This window comes from Glandiceps talaboti, chromosome 10 (genome assembly GCF_964340395.1).
Source record: "Glandiceps talaboti chromosome 10, keGlaTala1.1, whole genome shotgun sequence".
NCBI lineage: Eukaryota > Metazoa > Hemichordata > Enteropneusta > Spengelidae > Glandiceps > Glandiceps talaboti.
Window position 1 is genome coordinate 9,215,933 of NC_135558.1, and position 21,359 is coordinate 9,237,291.

General features: G+C 35.4%; 2 protein-coding genes across 3 annotated transcripts in view; one reads left to right on the plus strand and one right to left on the minus strand.

Annotated features, from left to right (window-relative positions):
• The first annotated feature begins 1,724 nt into the window (after window positions 1-1,724).
• Window positions 1,725-20,700, plus strand: LOC144440875 (tRNA (guanine(27)-N(2))-dimethyltransferase-like). Of its 2 annotated transcripts, XM_078130312.1 has the most exons (9): window positions 1,725-1,927; window positions 2,910-2,992; window positions 3,982-4,204; window positions 4,995-5,207; window positions 6,622-6,812; window positions 7,528-7,606; window positions 7,945-8,343; window positions 9,708-9,855; window positions 20,658-20,700. In XM_078130312.1, exons 1-8 carry the CDS (start codon window positions 1,752-1,754, stop codon window positions 9,853-9,855), a joined length of 1,512 nt encoding a protein of 503 aa, XP_077986438.1. In that variant the 5' UTR covers window positions 1,725-1,751; the 3' UTR covers window positions 20,658-20,700. The 2 variants fall into 2 exon arrangements, with proteins under 2 accessions (XP_077986438.1, XP_077986437.1); XM_078130311.1 differs by lacking the exon at window positions 20,658-20,700 and having other exon boundaries at window positions 9,708-10,145.
• The window catches only part of LOC144441366 (uncharacterized), a 33,878-nt gene continuing 24,769 nt past the window's right edge, over window positions 12,251-21,359 (minus strand). Inside the window, exons 3-6 of the mRNA XM_078130923.1 lie at window positions 18,984-19,141; window positions 18,111-18,268; window positions 16,138-16,301; window positions 12,251-15,782 (exon numbers count right to left, since the gene is read on the minus strand). Coding sequence (XP_077987049.1) covers window positions 15,597-15,782; window positions 16,138-16,301; window positions 18,111-18,268; window positions 18,984-19,141 — 666 coding nt within the window. The 3' untranslated portion in view covers window positions 12,251-15,596. The remainder of the gene's footprint in view (window positions 15,783-16,137; window positions 16,302-18,110; window positions 18,269-18,983; window positions 19,142-21,359) is intronic.

Genomic DNA, 21,359 nt, shown 5'->3' on the forward strand with positions numbered 1-21,359 from the left:
TTCATATAATAAAAATCTTAATTCTAAGATTACTGATGGTTTAATTGTCAGATTAAACTCCATTTTGCATCAAAGTGGGGTAGCTACTCTCTCTGTAAATAAAGTCAGGAAAAAAAGTTCATCTAAAAAACTGCTGAGCTGCAGTGGGAAGTTTTATTGACAAAAAAGTTGTTTTTGGTTATCGTTTCGTTTACTTTCGTTATTGACAGTTTTTGTCATGTGGCATCACAGACTAATGGCTGAAGAAAAGTTCGAAAAGAGAAACTATTGCTATTATTTCCAACCAACACTTGTCAAAACTTGCATTACTCTGTATTTATTATTAACTTTCAATTGTATTTTTACTCTTACTTTTCTCAGTGTCGTTAATTTGTTTTATCAATAAAAGTACACATGAATTTTGAGTAAAAAAAAGGTCTATGCCTGTATGAGTATGGATGGATGGGAAATTAGACTCGGTCCTCGGAGCATCACATGAAGGGTTGTTTTGTATGCATCGATATCTACTGTATAATTGTACTGTGGGTCCTCATAGGGCTAATCATTTGTTGGCGCGTTACTGTGATGATCGACTAAGCCATCATCAGGCTTGAATTTGAACAAGGGTAAACAGTCCTCTGGGCGTGGCATGGAGTGGCAGTAATGTGTCAACAAATGGTTAGCCCTATGGGGCCAACAGTACAAGGATACAATTATTCGGTAGATATTGGTACATGCAAAACAGCTAATAGTGATGCTCCCCGAGGACTGGTGAGAGAATCTACAGATGGGAAGTACACAAGCACTGTACATTGTGTACACGTACCTATTTACATGATATTTTTTCCTATATTTATTGAATGAAGCTTCTGACTCATTGTAATACCAGTGTGTTTGGAAAGTATGAATGTTTCCACTCTAGCCAAATCTCTACATGCATTTGGGTCATACAAGGATCAATATAAAACCAGTTTCAGCTAGTTAACTCCACGCTTTGTCTCCATGTTTAGTCTGTATATAGATGTGGACCATGTAATTATATATTACAGAAAGCCTTTAGATTACTGGAATTATGGGTAATTTATGCTCGTGTGGGAAATTCAAATTGCTGCAACTTTGTACGAAGTGCACTGACTTTAACTTGGTTGTGTCTGGAGTACTATATCAATGGGTCGAAGTAATTCTGACCTATTTTCTGAGCAAACGTTTTTTAAAAAAAAATTCTTATTAAAAACCAAAATTGTGTCAAATAAGAGAATATTTGTTGCTTGAACATATATCATTATTTATTGGTTCAGAAATGAACAGATGAGGATAAACACAAGGTTAAATGTAGATGGCAGTTATATATCATCAAAATCAATTTCTTCACAAAAGTAAAAAAAACAACACGTGAAATTCAACTGTTGGCAGTCTCAAAACGACTTATGTAAGAATTGAAATTTTAATGTCAACTTTCGTAAACATTTGTTTGCATGCAAAAGGTAAAACGGGAACGATTCTATTTCTGTGTACATCTTCACGTGTTTTCCTCATTTGTGGTAACTTAAAAAGAAATGTATTCCATAGAGAAGCCAGGTCTCTTTTTGTCTATAAACAGTACAGTTTGCATAAAGTGTCAAAAAGTAACTGACAAAAACTGCGCTGCGCCGGCTGTGGCTTGATGGGCATATAGCACGCCCTCTGTAGTCTGTTCGGCGTTGAGGTTGGAGGTCACCTGTCTGTTGCTCAAGGTCATGAGGTCATGGTGAGGACTCAACTTTTCTGAAAGCATGGCGGAAGTTGGCCAAGGTACATGTTCAAGCGACAAATGTGCTACTCCCACCCTGCCGGGGTCGTCTCAGGCACGAACCACGACAGAGAATGGTATCGAAGTCGTGATTAAATCAAACCATGCGACTCCGGGAAAGACGAGTACATTTTTCAACCCCAAAATGCGGATGAACAGGTGAAGTTCTGAACATGCTTTGAACACGTGTTTTTACTTTCTGTATAGTCATATGTAAATAACGAGGTCAAAATCTGTAAATAGACTCGCCAAAACAAACCATACACGCACAAAATGCATGCCATGTGAATATAGCTGCATGTAGTTGATGCTATCGTGGAAATAACCATTGAATGCACGTATTATTTGTCGCTAGTATTCATGTTCCATTTGTCTAGAAGACGATGTAGATTTCAACCATGGAAGTAGCACCCACCGTGACACTGTCCTGATTTAACTGTAAAAAAGGCTAATAATATGACTCATGAGCTGTGGAGTCAATGAATAGCAAGTCCAAAGTCATTGTTTTGTTTCACTTTTAACACTTGCAAATGAAATACAAAATACAAGTCTCTCAAAAGATATTGACACAAAACAATTTGAGATTGTATTTCTGTTACGAGTCAAAGGGTTTCTCCTTTTATGTGATGCACTGTCTTATTTACTGTACAGTGCTTTGATATGTATATTTCAAGCCAGTACTTTTCCAGGGAGCCAGTATCACATTGCTTTCACATGATCAGCTATAGTCATAATACTTAAGCTTTCTATAAGAGCCTTGTCATCAACGCTACATTGCAGAATGACCTGCAGAGTCACCATGCTGTTTTTGCTACCTAATAATGATAATGATTATACTGAACGACAAAATTTGACCATCGAGACTTCTTTATTCATACTGTAATATAATAATGTGATAGAACAAGGCACAATTAAATAAATGTTATGACTATAAAAATGTCTACTGAATACATATGTAGAGTGGAGTAGAGTAGAGTGGAGTAGAGTAGCTCTTATGTTTTATTCTAGCCCTGCTTACAGGCGGTGCACGAGTCTATATTGCTGACAGCGACAATTGTCAGAATCGAGTCCCGGATTACTCTGTATGCAAGCAGGACTAGCTTTATTCATACTAACATCGTTCTCAACTTTATTTTAACAGAGAAATGGTGTTGTGTGCGCTGTCATCTTTTATAACCGAGAAAGAGAAACCTGTGGAATGTCTGGATGCATTTGGAGGTACAGGTATGGACTGCATGTTATTTGAACCATTACATTGTAAAGTACAACACACGAGTGAAGAATACCTATTAGTTGCATACAAGTACATACATATCAAATTCTTTTATTTCCAACTTGTATGAATAATAATAATAATAATAATAATAATAATAATAATAATAATAATAATAATAATAATATTTATTTCTTATATATCACATTACATAATTGCATAAAAATATCAGTGTGCTTCACATGATAAAAATACACATTATATGATTGGAGAATAAAAAAATAAACTATAAAAACGGTTTAATAAAACTGACACATTGTGTCAATCATGAATAAAATACTTTCATTAAGCCATGCTGGAGAAATATGCTTTTCGAAAGAGGTGTGTTTTGACTTATACTTTGAAAGAGGACAGAGGTGCATTGCGAATAGACGAATCCAGAGAGTTCCACAGCCTGGGAGCAGTGACTGAAAAAGTGCATTTGCCATATTGCTCCTGGACATAGCGCAGTTCGAAAAGTTTTCTGCCAGGGTTTATGGGAAAACCTCTGGTGATGACATCACATTTACGCAATCTCTTTGTCATAAGTTAACATCTGTGTATGTAACAGAAATCCTTGATGTGTGAGTAATGAATGAGTGCTAGTGTGATGTACGTTGGTATTTTTGCGTCAGTGTTTGCGATGTTCTCTGTGGCCGTAATCATGGGTGAAATATGCGAAAGTGCAGCAGCAGGCCCTTCATGATTGAGTGCACATACCGCACTGGCATTCATGCATCATTGATGATTGGGTTCTGTTATTATGACTTATGTTTACTGAAACAACAAATTTTGTAATAATATAATCAAGCATTATGTAGTATACTACATTCATGGTATACAATCATGTTTTCGGTGTTGCACCACAGTGCATATAGCAATTATACTATGCCCGCGCACTAACGTATGAAACAGTCATGTGATTGTCATCCATGCTTTTCATTATTTCGTCTTCTTGTAGGTATATCGGGCCTTCAGTGGATCAAACACTGTGAGGGCGCTGTACAAGTAACTATATCTGATGTCTGTAAAGAGTCTACGCAGTTGATTCAAGAAAACTGTCAAAGAAACGGCATCAGCGTACAGGGAGAGAAAGATGAACAAACCAATAATTGCACCAACAGTGTTAAAGTTGTCAATTGTGATGCTAATGTCTTGTTACATCAACAAGCATTTGATTTTGTGTAAGTAATAACAAGAGTTGTGAGGAATTAAATACTTGCAAGGGTGGCACTATTAATGTTGGGGTTTTCACAGTAACACCTTAAAAATCATGGGACAGTTGGTTGAAAAAGAAAACAGAAAAAAAGTGGGAGTGCGTACATACGTGTTGGTGATGCTTTCAAGTCATACTAACAGTGTGGATGCTGTAGAAGGAAACTATGACCCATTCCATTTATTCATAGTGATAAACAATAATTTTATTTAGTCCTGTGATACACAGTTCTGCCATCTTGGCATTTGCTGTGTTTTTCATTATCTGACCAGAGAGGGCGCTGTTAAAAATTTGGTCAACTTCAAGAAATATAAGGGACAATCGCACATGTTGCACAAGCTCAATAAGCAAACATTATTCGTTTAGGACAAAACCCCCTTCCAACTACCCCTCCCCCTAAATGAATGTTCACAAGTGCAACATCACACGTTTATACATGACGTAAACACCATGGTTGTGAAGTCTCACAAGAATAGTGGATGCAGAAACTGACATCAACATAAAACGTTTTTCCAATCTGTAATGGCTGTACATCTGATGATAAGAAATCAATAACACAGAGATCATATGAGAAACAACAGAAAACATAACTACCTGAACTAGCGACACACACATGAAATTTTTTTTTTTTTTAAATAAAATGAAAAATCTACATACCCCACCTATTCTAAACTTGAGCATAATTGGACCCACACAATTTTTTTTAGGCCTTAGCCCAATAATTCTTTTACTGTTTTTTGTGTGTGTTTTGTTTGCAGTTATCTTGATCCATATGGAACATCTGTACAGTACTTAGAGGCAGCATTCCGTAACGTTCGTAACCAAGGCATCATTGCCGTGTCATCCACAGACACAAGTACCCTGTTTGGTAAGAGTGAGAATGTGGCGGCAAGGAACTATGGAGGCTATCTCATCAGAACAGAATATTATAGAGAGCTTGGCACAAGAATGGTGCTACAGGCTGTTGCAAGGTAGAGAAATCTTTAAAGATGCACTAGCTGTAACTGAAAATGATTTTTTTTTGAAAATGTTTTGTTAGATACAATAACTTTAATACTTGTAATATCGTACACCCTGAATAGTAGTGAATCACCCATGGGTGAACATACTTTTTGTACCTGTATACTTGATAAATCATATCAAATTGATTTTTAGGTCCATACCCAAAAATCAGTGCCCTCAACCGCGATCACAATTTTAAACCTGTTGTTACAGTACTAATGGATAAGATCGACCACTGATTAACATGTACAATGTCTGATTATTGGTATTTTATCACTTTTCAGTTAATAGATTGCGGCTGTCTAATTAAAAAGTGATACTACTGTTACAAACTATTGCAGGTTTAATGCAGACATTCAAAGCCAATCCTTCGCTCAAAATTTAAACTTGTCACTACACTACCTACAGATAATACTGACCACTAATTAACAGATACAATATCTATTTATAAGTAACTGACCAATTAGTAGAAAACATATATTTGGTTATTGATGAAAAAAAATACCCCAGGTGCAGCTAGTGGAGCTTTAAAATATGAAATCGTATATAAGGCCAAAAAAAGGAATTGTTCCTGGTCAGCATGCACATCACTTAAATACCCTCGCATCTGTCTTTATAAAAAAAGATTCCAGCCCATCAGTGCAATCTGCAGATCCAGGGGAAACACAAAAATAACCCTCCCTACTTCAGTGAACACAACTGCAGAGCCAATCATGAACAAGCAAATGACATCTGCCCCACATACACACTTGCTCTAAAGTACTAAATAACAAGAACAGTAACTGTCATAAATAGTAGATTAAGTGACAGGTTTGTTCAGAATAAAAAAAGAAAAGAAAAGAAATCACGTTGTCATGTTTTAGTCAAAATGTCCTGACCAGAAACAATACTTTTTTTTTTGCCTAATAATGATAATAATGCATGGTTTGTAGAACACATAGCCACAGTGATATTACGGATTATAACCTTCACAACATAACCCCTGTCCTACCACATACCCATTTATACAGCTTGGTTGACTAGGATACAGCTGTGACTTACACCTTAATGGGCAAGGACTACAACACACATAATGATCAATCCTACCAGAAACCCCTTTAGACTGCTATTTTGCCTCAGGACTTACTGTGTCTCAGAAATATTCCTTGGCAGTTATTTTCATTTTTTGAAGACTTCAAAATTAGATGCAAGATAGAAGAAAAAACAATCAAAATGTATTTCAAACAAGAGTTCTGATGATTGACCATAAATTTACAGACTGTATCCCTTTAATCGTTGTTAAACATGTAAATACAACTGCCAAAAAAACACTAGTGCATTCATGCGAATCTAGGTACCTGTGATGTAGGCTGACTCAATGATATGTTGTTTTGGTTCTGACAGGGCAGCAGCTCGTTGTTACAAAGGTATAGAAGTCCTACTCAGTGCAGCAGTGGAACATTGTATACTGGTTATAGTAAGAGTGCACAGAGGTGGCAAACATGCAGACAACAGTGTTGGACAAATCAACAAACTTTTACACTGTCGACTTTGTGAAGAACGGGTTTATCATCCATCCATGTCTTCAGTTCTGGGTGAGTTCATAACATTTAGTCAGTCAAATAATTATTTAGGTCCAGAGTATTGAATTTGTGATGTAATTGTTACTTTGATGTATCTACTTTTTAGTCAGGTTTTTCACGCGTCCAGAATGATCTTGAAAGTCAAACCACTCTTCGAAAAATTAAATTTGCCCACTGGAAAGTGAAATTGATGAAATTATCAACCATCAATTCCTGAAATACTGCAGCAATACTTGACTAAACTTAGGAGGTCAAATTTCAATCACAGTATGACAATTGGAGAACTGTTGGTTTGATACACCTTGGAAATGACTTTGACAATTCCTGGAAATATTCTGACTTTTGATATTACATTCATATGATTCCATATATGCACTTTTGATAAATGACATTTATACTATATGCAACACAAGTAGTACACATTTGAATAGAAAATATGGAATATATATCATGGCTCTACATCATGACAACACACACGCCTACATCATTGGTTCTGTGGTGCTTTGTATATGAGACAAAAATTCTGAATCGTCATTTTTTTCCCCATTTTTTTCCTTTACTTTATTTATAATTACGCCATTCTCTAATATTTTACTTCATGGAGCTGGAAAATTACTGGTGACAAAAAGGGCTATGAATCGAAGACCCTAAAATGTCACCCAGGTCACTATATGAAAAATATTGGGAATGATATCTAGTTGTTGTTGTTGTTTTTTTTCCTGAACAGAGAGTAATTATACTTTATTAAAGTGTGATTGTCATAAGAATATTCCTGGTGTGACAGCAGTAGAGCTAGGACCAATATGGTGAGTGTCAAATATCCAACAAATATGATGGAGGAGGGGGGGGGGGGGGACTCGCCCACTGGTGTTGGAGGGGTCTGTTGCCTTTGATGAGGGGGGAACTCGGCCACTGGGTTTGGAGGGGTCAGTCACCTGGGGGACTCACAAGCGCATGACTTGGTGTGTAGATTCTTTCCTACCTGAGATCCATTCTTCAAATTGGCAAATACAGAATTTACAAGTTGTAGACATGAACAAGGATTTTTGTTATTTTTTTGGTCACATTCTTGATCATACTTGATGTCGGGTAAGTTTTACACCTCATTTATGTAATATTTGCTTGATTTTTCTCTTAACTGTAGGAGCGGTAGTATATTTAATGCCAAATTTATCACCAATATGCAAGAAGCTGGGAAGAAGATTTCGGTCAGCAAACAAGTTGAAGAACTTCTTGATATTATGTTGAGTGAAGCCATTTGTTCAGACAAGAAAAAACCACTTGCCATCAGATGTAGTATTGCGGATCGAGAAGAGAGTGGAGATTATTGTGATAATCGAACAGGAGATGGCTGGGGTGGCGAAAGTGAAAAGCGCCCTCTAGAGGACACTAGTGGAGATGGACATGTTGAAAAGAGGGCAAGGTTTATGAGTGACAGTGGGGGCGGAGACAAGAGTAACGCGGCTGAGATTGAGTTTGACGGACAGCCATCATTTTACTATGATTTACACAAACACAGTCAAAAAGATATGAACACTCCAAAGTAAGTTAAAATTCTTTATCATTTGTCATTTAGTGCATCTTAAATAATCAAAGCATTATGACTACAATATCTATCTCTGTGTCAACTACCTTGAAGGAAAGTCATTGCAGTTAATCTGATTGGCTACCATGGACAACATGCCCCAATAATGCGATGCATCTTTGTGTTTACAACAGCAAATTGACTTTCTGCCATCTGTAGGGTTTTCACAAACATGGCCTTGCCACTGTGAATATTTTGAATACTTTGCTTTTGAAGATGTGTCAATATTTTTATGTCGAAACACCTTTCAACGACTTTGAAGTTAAATTCAATGACGGAGGTAGCCATGTTGGAAAAGCAGTCAACATTGATAGTATAAAAGGAAGCCTGTGATTGGTCAGTTTGCTGCTGGATAATGACAGGGTGTTTTAGAACGATCAAAGATGTGTGAGTTTCAGTGACTTTCCTTCAACACAGTGGACGGAGGTTGAGATAGATATCCTAGTCAATTGAATTGTTGACGGTCTAAACAAAGGAAGCAGAAATTTAGTGATTACAAGAAAATTGAATCAAATGGAGGCATATCACATACATCATGTACATGACTTGTGTGCCAGCAACCATCTTGAATTTTGCTAATTTGCATGAGATCAGAGGTCACAAGTGAAACGAAATGTTTCTGTTGTTTCACTGCTGAACATGTTTGTGTTGTGATTGATTGGTAACTAGGATATTACTTCAGGATTTTTTTGCAGAATTTTATGATGATGTACTTTAGATTTCAGATGCATGGTAACTGATAGCCATGTATGATCAAGAATAAGCTTGCCTTTAGAGCAGTGCATCCTATAAAGAATGATATAATATTGTACTGTGGGTCTAAATGATAATAACTGACTTTTCTTGTGAGTCAATAACTGCATTGTAAGAGATAGGAGAACATCAAATTGCATCAAATTGGTTTTGAGAGCACACACTGGTCAACATATAGTATGGGATTGGGGAACACCAAATTTGGTATCACAAGTAATAACTGTATATTAGTGTTGCCTCAAATTGGTTTTTAGATTACACACTTGTCACCACATTGTAAGGGATAGGTAACATCAAATTGGTTTTGAGAGCACACACTAGTCGCCACATAGTATGGGGTAGGGAAAATCAAATTGTGGTACATTGCAAGAAATTGCAGTTCAACAATTGCACCTCAAATAAAGCGAAAACAAGTCTTGGTGAATTTTTCCAGTTTTACAGAACATATAAATGTATGTTGGTATTCTGAATTTGTATGAAATATTCTAGAATTTAATTTGATGTTAAAAACCAGCTATGAGCCCACAAATATGTACGAGTCACTTGCTTGAATTGTTTTGTTTCAACAGAACGAATCGTATGGTTGCATTCCTGCATGACAGTGGATACCGTGCAAGTCGTACTCACTTCAACCATTTAGCTGTCAGGACCAATGCATCTCGTCAACAATTTGTGGAAGTACTTAGATCAAGGGGAAGCAAAACATTGAAACTGTAGGTAAGATTTGACACCATAAAGACTTCTTGAATTGCATCGAAGATTAAGGACCAAGTACTGTCCTGTTTGTAAACTACTTTGACAATACAGGACATCCAGAAAGGATCAGCAATACAACAGATATTTGCATCGAAGACTTTTCAACTACACTGCCAGCCAAATGACATTTAATGGACTTTTTCCTGTTTTTGAAATTTTCAAGGATGTTAATTTTGTAAACAAACGTGTCATGAAACCTGGACGTAACTTGGATAGTTTTGTATCACCCAAACAATCGGAACAAAACAAACGACACAAAATGATGTACATATAGAGGTAAATAAAGGCATCTAGCCACTTTTACCACATCAGATTTTAATCAGATTGGGCATGGTATGTTGTATTGTACAGACTACCTCTTTTACCATTCACGTATGAACACACACACCAAGACAATGTAGAACTGACACAAATTTTTGTATGAAATAATTATCTTTTAATAGTTATCTCGATTGAGAAGTAGGGAATTGGACTAGGTTACGAGCCAAATCCTCTGGGGAAAATACGTATTTGGAAGAAGAAATCATAATTAATAATGACAATTTTCTTACAGCTGTTGTGAGAATTACATTTGTGATAATGTTGTCTACCTCCTATAGGGGATCCCCACTCTAGGAAATAGAGACACTGCCGTACACTCTGGCTCCTGGAGAGTCATTTCATGATTGTACATCACACTTACAATTATTTGTGATTTCAGAGAAACATCAAGTTGACCTTGTGCATGTACAGGGTATCTTTGCTATGGGCTATTGCATCATGGGAGATAGCAGAAATACATGTACATAGTACCGGTACATTGTTCAATGGTTGAACATCGAGTATTCATGACAGTTGTTCACACTGAAGTGTATAGCATTTTGAACTCATGAATATTCAGTGATCAACTATTGAATAATGTATTTCCACTATCTCCCATGATGCAATAGCCCATAGCCAAGATACCCTAGGAATGCACAAGATCAACTTGATGTTTCTCTGAAATCGCAAGTAATTGTAGGTGATGTAAAATCATGAAATGACTCTCCAGAACCCATAGTTTATGAAAATGTCTCTATTTCCTGGAGTGGCATTCCCCTTTTAACAATGGAGTGGCTCTGTATCAATGGCATACACTAGGACTGTACCAACGCTGCATGGATGGTAGGATACGTGAAAGTTGAACTGGTTTGAAAAGTAAATTCAATTTTTCTGGTTCATCTTGAATGTGCCAGAAATGTATGAGAAACACTCCAGGATTTTTGTTTTTTATGTAAATAAGTTCATTTCATAATTTTTTAGAGCAATCAAATTGTGTCATTGAATTTTTGACTTTGTCTAGCAAAAACATTTTGTGATAGCTGCTGTACGGCTTTTACCATGTATCAAGTGTAATATTTACAATAAATTATTTCCATTTTAATCTAAAGTTAGAAAAACAGTAAAGTCATGGAGTGTTTCCCTTTAACCAATATTGCAAAGAGCAGAAGAATGAGAATGGATGGATTGGGATGAGGTGAGGTAGAATAAGCTAATTAAAGGGGTATAGGCTGTAACTTGGAGTTTTTTTGTTGTTTTTTTAGAATGGATTGATTTTCATACAAGTTGATGGGGGGGGGGGGGGTTTAGAATGGATTGGTTTTCGTACAAGTTGATTAAATGGTAAATGGGTATCTTGTAGTCTGTAACCTGAGGGGGTTGGGGGTGGAATGGATTGATTTTCATACAAGATGATTAAAGGGACATAATTTATAATTTGGAGGGGGGGGGGGGGGTTACGTATTACTTACTTTGATGTTTTATTATCTTGATGTATAAGCATCAAGGATAATCCTTAGTTGTGGTAAGGATCATAGCTTACATTTCCCATTAGCATTGTCGTAAACCACAGCCTCTTTTTACGGCACCATCCAAGACATACCGCTGAGAGGGTTGCTTCAGCAGCAATATGTACTCTGGCTTGCCAGAATTCTCATTAGCTGTGGTAAGGATCACAGCTTACATCTCTCATGAGTATGTAATTACCATATTACTGAAACATGAGCAATTTGACATCTAACTCAAATACAGGAAATTCAAGCCATTGCTTTTTCTGGTAAAGGTTACATTCCTGTGGGTTCAGCATAAAAAATGAAAATTGCAAATTTGGCTGTTATAACTCATATTTGCCAAAAGTTCTTCAAACCAGTAAAACTGTATTGTCATAGTGAAGCAAACTTTGGAAAATCTAATATTTTTTTTTCAATTTTATATGATTTCTTTGTGGGAAGATGTTATATATTGTGAATTAAAAAACAGGAAGAAAAAAAATTGTTATGATAGAAACGAAGACTTTCTATGTTCTACATTCCCTGTTATATTTTGGCAAATACTGAGATATTATTTATGTGATAGCCAATGTAAATATATTACCCATTTGTCACACTTTTTTTCAAATTAGAAGTGATTCGATGAAGTAGAAATATGAATTGGAGGAAGGAATTTACAAATTAACATCATTTGCATTTCGCCATGGTAACAATATATTGGAAAGATGTCAAGTACTGTGGAGTTTGATGAAGCGTTCGGTAAAAGCATCCTGTGACCCCTATTTTTTTCTAATATTTGGCACAATCCAATCATTTTTTATACATGGACTATTCCATTAGGAGGAAATCACAGGGAAGATTGAATTAAACATTTTGACATGATGAATTAAACTTTTTAACATATCGCTACCCTGTGACACCTATATTGTATGACTTTGGAATGACCCAATCATTCGTATGTACAGATTATTCCATTGTATGTAGGAATTACAGGGGAGGTGTTTCTTTGATATGATAATGGTGGTGAAAAAAACAAGTCTTTTTTTCATTAAATCAAAAAAGCAAAAGAAAATAAGATGAAGACTTATAACAGCCTTATAGAACATGGCCAACTGGGTGATACATTTTCGCTCTTATTTTTGAAAACTACTTACCCTAACAAATTTTTTACATAAATCTTTACATAACTAACACAGAAAAAAATCACCTGGATTAAACTTAAATTGTAGTTAAATCAATCTGTAAGAGTTACCCCTATAAGGGTCCAAATTGCATGACAATGTCCCCTATATAATAATTACACTTCAACAAGTCTTGCTCGTTGATATTTTTAAAATTTCGACTTTTTTTTTTTTTTTTTTTTTGCCATGATTTGAATAATTTACATTGTTCTATGCTATTACAATATGCTACCTATAGTATACACACAATAAATTATGCTGATGTATTTCTTGCTTGAATTATGGTCATCTAATCACTAGGGGGCGTTCTACAGTGTGATCACACAGGAGATAATGAAGGGCGCCACCAACGGTCATTACCTGATTGTTGGGTCACCATCTAAATTCTAATGATGTAACCTCGGACCACTAGTGCAGTGTTTGGTGATCTGAGGTGTAATGGAGGATAAAGTGAAGAACGCCACCAACGGTTGGAGTGTGACATTGTTGTGTGTACGTATAATACTGGTCCTACCTGGGGGGTAGATGTTGATTTCTATATATATGCATATTGCTTGTGTTGACAATAATAGTGACTGGAGTCCCTAACTCTGTGAATATTGGTGAAAATAAAAATTTGTCATAAAAAGATCCAAACTTGTAATTGTCATGGTCAAGTATTTATACAACAACGGTACAAAGCTGTGAACTATTTCATTGACTAGAGAAGTTTGTCATTACTTTTTGGTTAGGCTGTGAATAGAAAAGCTTGCCATTTATCACTTTACTTCTAGTCTATATCTATCCTGCCACACATTTTTAAAGTTACATTTTGTTTCACAGATATTGCACACAAAAAAATAACAGATTATTTAGTTTCGATCTAGCTGTACAAAAAGAATGTTTTCTTTCATCTGCAGTAGTTCTAACTCAAATTCTTACCAGCAGCTAACCATCAAAGGGTGATGAGTTTATTTCATTGGCTCTCTGAAAACGTTAAGCTTACAAAACCCAACACAGAGGGCGCTATACTCCTGATTTTCATGGCACACTCATCCCTCAAGTTGTGGCAAGGAATGTGTGATTTTCCATTTTGCCGATGCCGATACAGTCTGATGTAACCATGAATAATTTTCTATAATTTTGTGTATATACACTGGCCGTTTGAAAAAAAAAGAAGAAAAACTACACAATTTTTACAAATCGATCTATGGTTAGTGATTCGATTGATGTTCCTGTGGAGTCAATATCTGAAGAAAAGAAACTGCATTTGTCAGAGAGGATTTGTGGTTCTTATATTACAATGGAACATTTGCAACTGGATCAGGGAAAAATGTGAAAATGTTCATATCTATAGTTATTTGGACCGGAAATGGGTTTCTTGTCACCGTTTACAGTACACCGTGAACATCATTGAACGGTGTATACATGATGACTAACATGGACCGAGAAATTCGCTTAAAAAATAAGATTTCAGAAATGAAATATTACTGTTTTCGCACCGACCAAATGGCACCATAATATCAAGAACCACAACCTGTACATATGAACAGAATATATGCGATGTCCTTGAATATGCAATGTTTGACCTTTGACCTATTTTGCATAACAAAGAAGACTGCTTGTCATTCATGTTGACAAATTTTGATCTTTAGTCTTCTGGTAGTTCGCAATCATAAATCATTGGTTCACTTCACTCAGAAGCATAACAACTCTGAAAGAACATGTGATAGAATGTTGCAGCCTCAATTTCAGGGCTGGATGTCAACAAAATACTGAGCCTTGACAAGATAATTTGGGGTATCGCACTACGTGAGAAGAAAATGAATACTATTAAGACAGTTTAAAACATATTTGCGTTAGCTTAACATCCTTATCATAAAAAAAAAAAAAAATCAAATCCACACCACTTTGTAAAAGTGACTTCCTGAAGTAGAATTTAGTGAATTCAAACCTGAGCCAACAACTTAGATCCTAGTTGCAGCAAAAAAACAAACAAAATATAAAGATCGAAACAAAGCTACCATAAAGTCAGCCATCTTGGAATTTTGTATTTATATATACATGTATATATATCGCTATTTAAAAGTACTGTAAAATGAATGTGATTTTTTTAAAACTTAAAGATGGAAATATAAATTAAGCCTTTACTCTATCTGGATATTTCTTTCATAAAATGAATGCATGGTATATACTGTAAGCACATATTTACATGCAAGTTTGTCTGAAAAAAAATAATGTTTGTAAAATTCTCAACACTTGAGGGCGCTCTTCTGGATATGAATCTGTCAAGAGTAGCATGCAGGTATACGATTGGGTGGAAACTCTGAGCTAGACAAGAAACGTCTTTTTCTGACAACTGGAAATACAGACAATTCATTGAATTCCAAAAATTGTTTGTACTGTTTCATGTTCCTTATGGTGTATAACTTAAAACTCACAAGTACTTGTGAAATGAAAAGGAAATAGCATCCTCTATATTCACACTTGATATGAGAAACAAGATGGCCACATTGAAGCTTGAAATTTGTTGAACGTGGAACCCTATCAATGTTTTCAGACACACTGCATAACACTTATAAGTTGGTGATGTTACACATTTTCAAACAATTCTCTTGACTCTTTCATATCCAACAAAAGGAATTACACAAGTGACATTACAGATTTGTAACTGGGAAGAGCGCCCTCTGGTGTTGAGAATTTTACATCTTAAAAAAAGTAAACATTTTTGAGACTTGTCTAGAATTGTGAAATTTTAACATGAACTGTCTTTTAGTTTGTCATTGATGAGTGTCTGATAGAACTCTGATCGTATAAACCGCGGGTACGAATCCTTTTCCATTAGGGACTGGATGCGTTTCTGCGCCAGGTCAAATGCGTGTTTGTTAGGATTACTCAAGTTGGATATGGTTGCCATGCGACTGTGAGAGTCCAAATTCACCTGTAAAACAGAGAGAAAAATAAAATCTGTCATTCATATTATTATAAAATGCAAAGAGTATCAAGATGAAGAGATTGTGGTATATCTGACATCATTATTTGAGGTTTTCCCATAAACCCTTGCAGGAAAAGCCAAAAATGGCTGCACATGTGTCAACTGCAGTAGGGCTTCTATACAAGATTTAAAAGTTGAATTAATTACTGAGAAGCTATTTGAAATAAGTTGATAGCAATAATCAATACAAGTGTTCTAAAGGCAGAAATAAGTCTGACTGGATTTTTCCTGTAAATAAAATCAAGCGTTTCTGCAGTACTCATGACAAAATAACAGATACCACAAGCCAAAAGTGACTTACCTCTCGCGGTGCCTGGATTGCCACATAGTCGTTGTAAATTCTCTGCGCTCGTGATGACCATTTTGAGGGACGGCATTTCTTGTATTCCTCGCAGGCCAGCCAGAATTCAATGTTTTCATCACTAAACTCTGTCTTTAGAAACGACCGGAAAGATGCCAATCCATCTAAGCAAGGAAGAGAAATTATGAGGAACTTGAGTTATGGTAATTTTGATTTACATACAATGGCTACTTTGCATAATTAGTGGTGTACTATTAAAGTGGCACAATTTGAGCTCATTGTGTTGAGTGAAAGTACCTAAAGTGCCACAAGCTGATATAAGCTTTTTTACTCAAATGAAAATTGTGCTATTTGTAGAACTCAAACTCCATCCCGTGAGATTACATCGATTTACTGCGTATTCTTGTATAATGTTATGTCAACTGTTGATTATGATGGGACCCCCAAACACAGAATATTTGGAAAACATCTCCAAGGAAAAACATGACATACACACAGAAGAAATTGAAATACAACCTTATCAAGAGGAGTCACAAATCCAGTCCTTCGTGTGTAGAATAATTTACTATATTTTTGACTACAATGATGAAAAAAATATATCTGTATTCACTAAGCCTTCTATTGAACAATGGTTTCCTCAAAAATATCTCAGATTAATTCTCAAAAAGTGTAAATTTCACTATTTCGTTTCCCTGTCTGTCCCTACAGGTTCTAAAATCTGAGCAAAAGATAGCACTTGTTTAATCTTTTTTCCTATTTCAGGTCCTTGGAGATATATACAGTCTGGTAATATTAACTACCTTTAAAATATTCAACAAATATGTTATAAATTTTCAATAAATGTTGATGCCAATTTTGGTAAAATACGTATGTATGAATAAATTTATAACTAGGCACAGAACAGCACTTTTATCAAATCTGTTGAAAGATTAATTCGTTTGATAGGATTTGATGGATCTATTGCTGTTAATCCACATATCATGAACTCTTCAGGTACACAAGAGTATCAAGATTATAAAATGAAAATCTCCCAGAATTTGATATACTATCTAAATTATTCATGGACTTAAGGTTCATAGAAACTCAGTGGAGTTAACGAAGAAATACACAATAATACACACACACACGTGTTATACACACACAAATATAGGCATGGATATATTCACTGGAGGTGTATAACAACCAACAAACATCTGAAAGGAGAATCTTGGTGGAGATGATGAAACCATATAATTGTATACATTTAATTACCAGGATATTGACTGAGGGTGTAAGACCACACATAAACACTCATCTGACAGCAGAAATACTTGTACAGACTATCCAAGCAAACAAACAAACAAACAAACAAGTGAATAAACAAACAAACAAACAAACAAAACAAAGATTTAATTACCAAGATATTTGTTGGAGGTATACAACAACAAATTAACAAACACATATGCATTTAAACTTTTAAAGGCTATTTTTAGGGTGTAGGTACAATGGATTTCAAAATACCGTTCAGTGCCTCTGTTTGATACAACCACACAGATCTCAATAAGAAACTGTACATGCTAAACTAGTATAGCAAGATATAAATTTATTGCTACATTTTGACAAAATAAAATAAACTATTTACACGAACATTGCCACAAGAGGCAGACGTGCAGGTGCCAATGTTTTGACGGCTGTATTTGATGTCTACATTGTGGCATGCCAGTTCATTTAATTTGGACACAATGTAGCAAGAAACTATTTACTCAATCTTGCTGGGGTATCATATGTTTAGTTTCTTATTAGCTTCTGCATGGTTGTATCAAATAGAGAAGTTGTACGGTATTTTGAAATTCGCTGTAATGCATGAAGTTCCAGGAAACCAAGGATTAATTGCCAGGATATTCATTGGAGGTATGTAACAAAAAACACACATCTGTTGGTAGAAACACTTAATTTGACTATCAAACAAAACAAAATAAAACAAACAAACATACATTTATCTGCAAGCAGGAACTCAAAAGATTCACTCCACTTGACAGCTTGTGCATGTGTTGTTGACTTCAGCTGGTTCTTAAGCTTCTCGGTGTCTTTCAAACATCCGTCTGTATGTCGCCGCCTTAGAAATCGCAGTCTCTCTTTCATATCTTTTGCTCTACAAAAAAAAGGAAACATCATTGGTTTTCCAATAATCTTAGGAAGTACTGGTAAACCTAAGGAAAGTTACCATGGACACCTGTACTTCTATGTTTCTTATCATAACACCTTAAAAATGATGTCGGTTGGTTACAAATTAAAAAACTATATCAATTTTGCTTCAAATTTTGACAGACTGAAGAAGTACAAGGGTTGGTCAGGTCACTGCCCAATAATGCAGTCATATTATCCCTTGAGATAGTTCTTGAGAGTTCAGTTGTCTTGATGTGGTTGTGTAGCCTTGGTAACAGAATGGGTGATATTGTATAAAAGTGGCATAGTTTTTCATACAGTTTACAATAATTTTATTTGGACCAAACCCTGGTAAAATGACTGGGGTACCATTGGCTACATTTCACATACTGTAGACAGAGATATTCTCGCCACTAGAAAATTTTATGATCAGTCTTCAACTAGTTCTCAAAGACTAATTTTTACAAAATACTAAACTGATACATTGTCTTAAAATACAAAAGATATTTTTTGTGACTATTTATTTGATTTTCGATAAACTTTGTACTCTTGAACACAAATTTTTTTTGTCTTTAGTGGAAATTTCTTGGTTTATAGTGCTCTGTTACTTTACACAACCTAGCGCCCTCAACGACTGTTTTAGATACAACTTTGGTGTATGATGACATGTGACAGGAGATTGGCCAAACTAAGTGACTTACAGGTTTTTCTTTTTCTTGCATTTTTCATTGCCTTTGTTGAATGCTGGTAGTTGGAGTGCGTCATCGTTTGGTGAATCTGACCCCGAACACTCGTCCTCTTCCTCTATCACGTCTTCTTCAGATCCCACCGACCGTGAACGTACGCGAGTAACTGGCCGCTGTGTAAAGAAAATTGAAAAAGTGATAACAATGGTTATTTTAAAATTCTAGGTACCTGTGATAATATTATACATCATGCTAGATGGTAAAAATAGAACAAGAAGATCAATTTTAATATTTCACATACATGCCTACATGTACATTAATGCATATGTAGCACATGGAGTGGACTGTGATTTCTAATTCTGTGGATCTGACAGTGGATCTGGCGGTGGATCTGGCAGTGGACTGTACATGTCAAGTCATCACATATAGTTTGAAAATCTGACACAGGATTCTAAAAGGAATGGTTTGATCACCCTTTTATACAGTATGAAAGTTTATTGGTTTTAAAACTATTTTAAAGTATTGACATATATCAATCAAATTCTCGATCAATCAATCAATCAGTCAACCAACCAACTGGTAAATCAATCAATCAATTGATCGATCAATCAATCAATCAATCAGTCAACCAAACAACTGGTAAATCAATCAATCAATTGATCAATCAATCAATCAATCAATCAGTCAACCAAACAACTGGTCAATCAATCAATTGATCAATCAGTCAGTCAGTCAATCAATCAATCAATCAACCAACTGGTCAATCTATCTATCATCAATCAATCAGTCAGTCAGTCAGTCAGTCATTCAACCAACCTACCAACCAACCGGTCAACCAATCAACCAAAAAACCAATCAATCAATCAATCAATCAATCAATCAATCAATCAATCAATCAATCAATCAATCAATCAATCAATCAAAGTATTTGGGTAGCACCAAAATCCAGTATGAAGTAATATTCTATGGCACTGTACAGAAGACAATTAAATCAATCAATACACAGGTTAGAAAGCTCTAACAAATAGATATGTCTTGAAATATACATCCAGTAAAAATGGCTTTGAATCAGGTCTGTGTTGAAATTTATCATCCAATTCTTGAATGATGTATTTTAGATCAAATCTTTCATTAATCTGTCCATAAATATATACTGTAATCATAGAACTTGTCAGTGACACTTATTTTTGCCAAGAATGAAAATGCAAATATATGTACAGGGTAGTGGCTAAAATATCTCATGTACATTAGAAAGTGCATCAGGCTCAAAAATGTGCAAAATTTAGTCTTTGGCAACTAGCTGAACATCTTAAAATCATAAAACTCCCTCGTAGCAAAAATATCTGAACAATGGTGAACATCTATATGTAGATATATACACAACTCACCATTTACATGTACTACAATCAATGTTAAAAGTTCATGTTTTAAAAAAATTAAAGGCCTTCTACCTTTTTCAGATTTGTAATTCTCCAGGGTAAAGTTTCTGTGTGAAGTATTCATTGCATTTTGCTGGTGCACTGAGCAAACACAGCAAGAAATTCAACTTTCCACCTCACTGCAGTATTTTTCCCTGAGGCATCACAACCAAGACATGACGCTTTAATACAATAAATTCAAAATTCACACCACCAACTATGCTACATATGATTAATATTGTATATTTTTCATCTTTTTCTTGCATTACAGGTATCAGGCGTGACGTTTTTGTGATGGAAACTGTGACGATGTGTGAAAGTGAAATCAACAAACACTGCTTCGTATAATTCTATACCCTGCGGCCTTGTTGTACACACGTCTACATTTTATATGTACTTTAATAATAGCAGGTATAATGCAATGCCTTGGGTCTGTAAAGCTTTTTGAAAGGACGTTGGATTTTCATTATTTAAGCAATAAATGCTAGTTCGAAGATGGTATATACGTACACATTTAGTAAATTTTGTAACACGAGAGCACGAAAGAGCTTATCCCAACTCTAACTCCTTAGCTTGACTACAAATGTGTAGCCAATATACAGACCACTTTTTCTACATTTTTGTTTATGATAGCAGTACAAATCAGGTTTATGCTAGGGAGTCAAAAATAATCCTACTCCTCAGTATCCCAACCCAAACTCCCTAGCTTGACTACAAATGTGTATCTATTGTACAGTCAGTCCACTTTTCTACATTCTTGTCTACATAAATTTTGCAAGTCTAAGGTACTTCAAGGCATGCAAGCATACGGTACTTCAATGTGATTACTATGCAAAGTACGCTTCATTAGTTATGGCTTGTAGTATAAGCGGCATCACTTTGTGCTTGAAACTTTTATTCCGCTGACCTGTGATAAATTGTTCAATGGATGAAAAATATTCATTGACACGTTCTACTTTGTATTTGGCAGACT